The 6,411-nt window shown below is 34.4% G+C and overlaps 1 protein-coding gene across 2 annotated transcripts; it reads right to left on the reverse strand.

Moving 5' to 3' along the window:
* Window positions 1–285: 285 nt before the first annotated feature.
* Window positions 286–4,477, reverse strand: LOC117926286 (cellulose synthase-like protein H1). Of its 2 annotated transcripts, none has more exons than XM_034845372.1 (9): window positions 4,124–4,477; window positions 3,701–4,025; window positions 3,224–3,352; window positions 2,376–2,492; window positions 2,091–2,303; window positions 1,862–1,985; window positions 1,569–1,744; window positions 1,063–1,413; window positions 286–965 (listed from the first exon to the last, which is right to left on the reverse strand). In XM_034845372.1, the coding sequence occupies exons 1-9, from the start codon at window positions 4,384–4,386 to the stop codon at window positions 420–422; spliced, it is 2,244 nt and encodes a 747-aa protein (XP_034701263.1). In that variant the 5' UTR covers window positions 4,387–4,477; the 3' UTR covers window positions 286–419. The 2 variants fall into 2 exon arrangements, with proteins under 2 accessions (XP_034701263.1, XP_034701262.1); XM_034845371.1 differs by having other exon boundaries at window positions 1,569–1,756; window positions 4,124–4,476.
* Between the last annotated feature and the right edge of the window lie 1,934 nt (window positions 4,478–6,411).

The following is a 6,411-nucleotide window of genomic DNA, read 5'->3' on the forward strand; positions in this document are numbered from 1 at the left end:
TGACTTGATCTTTTGAATTTAAATCACTTAATTCTATTTTATGTGTTTTATTTTCCTCGGTTTAATCAATTTATTCTTGAAATTAATCTTTTTTTTTCTTATATAGGGAACTCATGATCTTCCATATTCATATATATTAATGAGTGGAGAATGAAGAGAATATATGATAAAAGGTAATTTTATTTTATTTTTTTTTTCTCGTCTTTTTTTCACTAATCATTACTTCAAACTCACGGTTGTGATCATTACTCATTTCAATTCATGGAGGTACTGCCGCTACGGCAATGGTGAAAAGCAAACTGCCATTATAATTGCATAAATTAATTTGTTCGTACATTGAACCGGATAATACATGTCATAACACACTTGACTAACAATTATGCTTAATAAATTGTTACGGTTTTTAGTTTTTACTAATGTCATTTTCTTACTGTAATCGTGCAAGCAAGAAAAAGAAACGCCAAAGCTGCTGACTTGCATATAGTGGATTTGGGTATCCCATATTTTCCTTTCCCAAACAAGCCTTTAAGAAACGGCAAGAAGCATAGCACCACCCACACACTACATATTATCTCCCCTATTCTTGATTCAATCCCGACATGATCAAATAGTCCTAACAAGGCTGTAACAAGTGCCATCAGGTGCACCAACAAAAGAGTAGTGGCCGGAACAAAAATCAGAGACCCATCAAAGGTGAACCGACCAGCATCCTTGTCACTGCCCTCTCCAGGAGTAGTAGATTGGTCTTTTTTTGTAACTTCAAAGACGGTCTCCGATAACCCCAGGAGCTTCAGAATGACGCTTAAAAATCCAAATAACCATGCGGTCACTGCGGTTATTCTCCACATCCTCAAGTTGTTCCAGCATGCTCGGATTGAATATCCAGCCCCCCAGTGTTCCAATAGAGTGTGAAAATTGTAACTGACAAAGAGGGATATCGGTATCAACACAGCTGGGTCTTGGACCTGCGTCAATGATAATAAAACAAAGGTTGGTGAAGTAGTACTACTAATGCTATGTATGAATTTAAGAGGAAAACTGAATGGTTTTAGTTTTGCTCACCTTGGGCAAGAAATGTGAGCCGGCCATGATGCAATATGCTGGCAAAGCAAGATAACAAAGCTCCGGAATTGGCCTTAAACCCCATGAAAGCATCCACATGTATGCAAGGCATTGGCGAAATTGGAGCTTTGCAGTGAAGGTGATAATGAATGGGCTGTTCTTGCTGAACAGCACCTCAAGGAGGCCAGTGGCCCATCTCTTCTGTTGGATAAGTGCAGCAGGCCCGCCTGAGGGTGCGCACCCAAGAAATGCAGGAGGGTCAGGCCGGCAATCTGTGGATTTCCAACCTCTTGCATGTATTATCATACCTGTGAGGATGTCTTCTGTTGTAGTTCCATATAACCAACCAATCTGAACATGGATAGTCACATAATGCATGTAACTTCTAGTTAAGTTTCTTTTCAAAATAAAAAAATAAAAATAGATCCTTATTTAATGACAAATGGTTGAACTAAAGGTATCATTTGAGGTACTATTCTTGTTGTTCTAAACTATTGGCTGCTCACCTTTGTACCCCAGTTAGTTCCATACTCATAGCTGCAACTTGCAATTTGGTGTGCTGCCTCAACCCGATTCGAAAGATCATATGGACAATCCGAAACCCCGCTCAACCCTGATAAAATCCTTGCAGCTGTTTTTGTGAATTCCTTTGAATTTCCGAATGTTTTTTCTAATCTCTCGTCTGTTAATTTTCCTACCAAAAAGTAGAGAAAACTGTAATGCTTAGTTTCATATAACATTTTAAGATCCCTGTAAGGAAATTAAAAGGATACATAAGACAAATAAATTGACTGCATACCAATTCTTCCTTTGAACTCCATCCTTCCATCTGGCCATAACCCATAGATAACTTTTCTTCGATGAAAACATCCCGTTCCAGAATAATGAGGTCCTTGAAGCCCTGCTATTCCACTTGCTAAATACTGATTCAGCAAAGATATCAATTAATGAAAAAATAAAAGAGGCTTCTAGTACGTGTGCTCTATAGTATGGAAGAGATCACTCTTCACTATAGAAATTTGGCATACCTTATACAAAACTCCAAACTGATTTCCAAATGGGTCGTCCTTTAGTCCATCATAGAAGGATTGTGGAGTCTGAACAAACCCGCAGTCTTGTTCATTCTTGGAACCGAGGAGCAAACACATTGAATGATGAAAAATCTGTGGATTGTTGGCGTACATATCACAGTCTACGTTCAGCATGAAAGGAGCATTTGTCATAGCTCCAGAGACTCTGGTCTGTTTATCATGAAATAATCAGGGGAAAAGAAGGAATATCAGTAATTATACCAATTCAAGGGGCTTCCTTACCAGAACATTCATGGCACCCGCTTTGTAATGGTGTGGATGCTTGGGATGCTTCTCTCTGGATACATAGACTAGATGTGGCAACCCATCAGAGCGGCTCTCCTTGTTCTCCAATATAACCTACAAAGTCACCATTCATGGTTATAGAAATGTTGTCAAATACTTCCTCTACCACCACTCCCTAGCCCTCTCATGTTGTAACCAAATGGTTATAGCTTAAATTGGTTGCCTTTTAAAAAAAAAAAATACTAATCCACTGGCAAAATTAATGTTATTTAATTTTGTGTATAACTAGAGATCATGGCAAGCTTATTAAATTTAGTATCATATTGAACTTTTAATCTAACCATACAACAAGTACAAAGAAATGGAGTATAAATCAATGTACGGAGAAATGAGACTTTTTTTCATATGACAATTTTTTATTAATTAAAAAAGGTTACTTTTTATATATATATATATAATATAGAAAAAGACAAAAACAAATAGATTTATACTATCATTTTAATATCATATAATTAGCTTTAGTGTCCCTTATTATGTAACAATTGAAAACCTCTGAGGTTGTTTGTTTTTATCTTTATCTGCAACATAAAATTAAACCTAAGATCATAATTTTTTAAAAGTGGTATTGATATCGTAAAGTTTTTATTAAACAAAGAATATGACATTTTCAAGACTTTTATATTGAGCACTTTCTTAAGCCATAAGCATAAAATTTATCAAATATTTATAGAACTTTTTAGTGAACTTAAAAAATTTGCTTTTTAGCATATGAGAAATCAATCCAAATAGACCTAATAATGGTAATAATAAGTAAACATATCAGCTAGTTGTATCTTTTAACATACCTTGATTATAGTTGGATGGCTTCCCCTTTTTATATTTGAGAAAGCGACAAACTCTGCGGCACTAAGCTCATTTGATATTGACTTCAGGGTTGCATCTTCAATTCTTCGTCTAAGCTCTCCATATTCTTCCTAAAAGGGGATGAAGAAAAAGAAAATTGCTTAAATGTAAGGCAGATATCCGCAAAAGCTATTCTTAAAGCATCATTGTACCATGATGCAGAGGAGATATACTTGGACACGTAACTACTTGCTAGTGGAATTTTATTTTAATTTTTAAGGAGATTTTATATATAAAAGAATAAAAAGAAAAAGAAAAAGAAAGATAGTCAATAAATTAAAAAAAAAAAAAAATTCTAGTTTCAGATCATCTGCATTCTAATAACTGTTATTATATGAAAAAATAATTGCAGTAAGTTGAACTAATATAATTAATCTCCACTTATCGTTCCTACTTCCTACGAGGAATAGTGCGCGTACCTTTATCTTTCTGTATTCTTGCAGGAACTCCATTGAATTACCATGGGATGGTAACAACTCTCTGGAAAAGTATCTGAAGGGAGCTCTAGGTTGAATACCATACTTCTTACAGAAAGGAACCCAAAGCTTAGCAAACTTGGATGCTTCAAGGAGAGCGAAGAAGGTGAGAGGGGAAGCCCCATCATCGGACACATAGCAAGAAAGCTTGTTAGCTGGATAGTCAACTGCCAGCAAGGAGAGGACAGTATTTACAGTGATGATAGGGGGTTCCAGCATGGGATCTGCAGTTGTCACAAACATGTCCACTGGAGGAAGCTCATCAACTCTGTTCAGAAAATCATAAGTATAGTCATATATAAAATTTGAAGACAGAAAAAACCACCAAAGCACATGAAGAATTTTACTAAGAGAATTATTGGATACCGATAACATTGTAGAAGGCGCTCAGGGTATGTTTTGTAGGACACAGGATTCCATTTGGAGCTCAAGTTAAGAACCCAAAGAAAGGTGAACCATGACTCACAGAGGAAGGCGAGGAGCCAAATGAAGCCATTGTTTTTTAGGGAGAAGAGACGGTAAGCAAGGAGAGAGAGGAGAAGAAAGAAAATGGTGACGTCCGAGGCTCTATGGAGTGTGTTTTTCTGGGGGATTTTTTCATAGAGAGGTGAAGGGATTGGTTTGGCCATTGGAAAATGGAGAAGGATACTTGGTGGACAGATGGTGTATGTAGTTTGTGGAGATGTTACTGGACTTAATAGTTGCGCTGGCCATTCCTTGCAAAGCAAACCTAACAGTAGTTTCTCCTCTTGTTTCTTGACTTTTTTCTCATTGGACATACAAGTATAGCCTACACATATATTACTGCTACAATATAAATGTTTTGTCTGATTACAAGAATTTATTCAACACGTATTCATTATTTGTGCCCCATCACGTCTATTAACCGCATGCCATTTGGAGTTTTCTGGGGACAGTCGACAAAATATGATAATTAATATTACTATTAACTTCATATATTTGAAGGTCACATGGGCTGCTATGTGTATGATATATGAAACTCAGGGCTTATTCTTTCCTTCAAACTAGCCACTCCTTGGAAGGCAACCCCATCAATCGGTTTTCCTTTTTGATTTTTTTCATTGAACACGTATGGCCTACACAAGAATATTACTATTATTACTGAAAAAATATAATTGTGTCTTGTCTTATGCACATGGATTTTATTCAACATACACTGCATGGTTTGGAAGATTTCTCTCTACCACTGAAAAAATAATGTTTCTGATAATGTTATATATTTGAAGGTCCTGTGGTAACACAACGACTCAATAGTATTATTTGAAGTGCAAAAAAACTTAAAGTTTGTTTGGGAGTGACTCGGATAGATCAAGTAGACGTAATTTGCTTTTTAAAAATAAGTGTTTGACTAAGTTTAAAAGATTATTTTCAGTTAAAAATCTAGAGAAGACTTTATTGATGTTTCTTCTAAAAATCACTTTTTATTATATAAATTGCCAAAATACCATTGAAGACTTCTTTTTCATTTATTTTCAAATACTAAAGATCTTATTAGGAATGTTTTCAAAAATAATTTTCAAAAACCATTTTTGAGATTGGTTTTCAAAACCAGGCTTTGATGTTATTTTAAACAAAAGTCTATCTAGAAATTTAGAATATTCTAATAGTGTTTTTTATGTTTCCAAATATTTTATTAAAAAAAATAATTCTTCATATTTGTATAACTCTTTTTTTAAAATACTCTCGAGAAAATAAGTTAAAACAACTTAAAATAATTAAAATATGTTTTCAAAAAAATCCTTTTTTTCATAACAAGTTTTCAAAAGATTATTTTTTGTCAAAAAATTATCAAATGTGTTTTCAAGTTTGAAAAATAATTTTTTATTTTTAAAAACAGTTCTCAAATAGACTCTAAGTTTCCCTAATAGTAATTTTTTTTACACAATGTTTCCCTAATAACATTGTAGAAGGCGCTCAGGGTATGTTTTGTAGGACACAGGATTCCATTTGGAGCTCAAGTTAAGAATCCAAATAAAGGTGAACCATGACTCGCAGAGGAAGGCGAGGAGCCAAGTGAAGCCATTGTTTTTTAGGGAGAGGAGACGGTAAGCAAGGAGGGAGAGGAGAAGGAAGAAAATGGTGACGTCCGAGGCTCTATGGAGTGTGTTTTTCTGGGGGATTTTTTCATAGAGAGGTGAAGGAATTGGTTTGGCCATCTAATGGAGGAGGATTGCTTAAAGTTGCCTTGTTGGGCAGATGGTGTATGTGGTTTGTGGAGGTGTTAATGGACGTTTGGATTGATTTATCCTCTCCTTCATATCGGCCACTCCATGGATGGCTACCCTACCATAGTTTTTCCCTTCGTTTTCTCATTGGCCAACAGAACTGTTCTACTGCATAATAATGTGTTCAGACAATCACTTGTGTCTTGGTTTTTACTTTCGAATGTTACTTTTGGTTTTGTACTTATATATAAAAATAAGTTAATTTAAATACAATTTAAATACAATTAATAGTATTAAGTATTAAATTCTTTGTTTTTATTATTATTTTATTTTTATTAAGTATTAAGTATTAATACAATTATAGTCATGTTGAGAATATATTTTGAATGTTTTAAAAAGTTATTTTTAATATATAGTAAAAAAAAAACAAATATTTTAATTTTTTATTTAGTAAAAATCTTTTAAAAA

The sequence above is a fragment of the Vitis riparia genome, chromosome 12 (assembly GCF_004353265.1).
Source record: "Vitis riparia cultivar Riparia Gloire de Montpellier isolate 1030 chromosome 12, EGFV_Vit.rip_1.0, whole genome shotgun sequence".
In the NCBI taxonomy this organism is placed as follows: Eukaryota; Viridiplantae; Streptophyta; class Magnoliopsida; order Vitales; family Vitaceae; genus Vitis; species Vitis riparia.

Coding starts and splice junctions, on each gene's coding strand:
- LOC117926286 (XM_034845371.1), bottom strand. CDS start 4,386: ATGGCCAAACCAATCCCTTCACCTCTCTATGAAAAAATCCCCCAGAAA. Junction 4,026..4,123: donor CGCCTTCTACAATGTTATCG/GTATCCAATAAT, acceptor TTTTCTGAACAG/AGTTGATGAGCTTCCTCCAG. Junction 1,757..1,861: donor GGAGTTCAAAGGAAGAATTG/GTATGCAGTCAA, acceptor ACTTTTTGGTAG/GAAAATTAACAGACGAGAGA.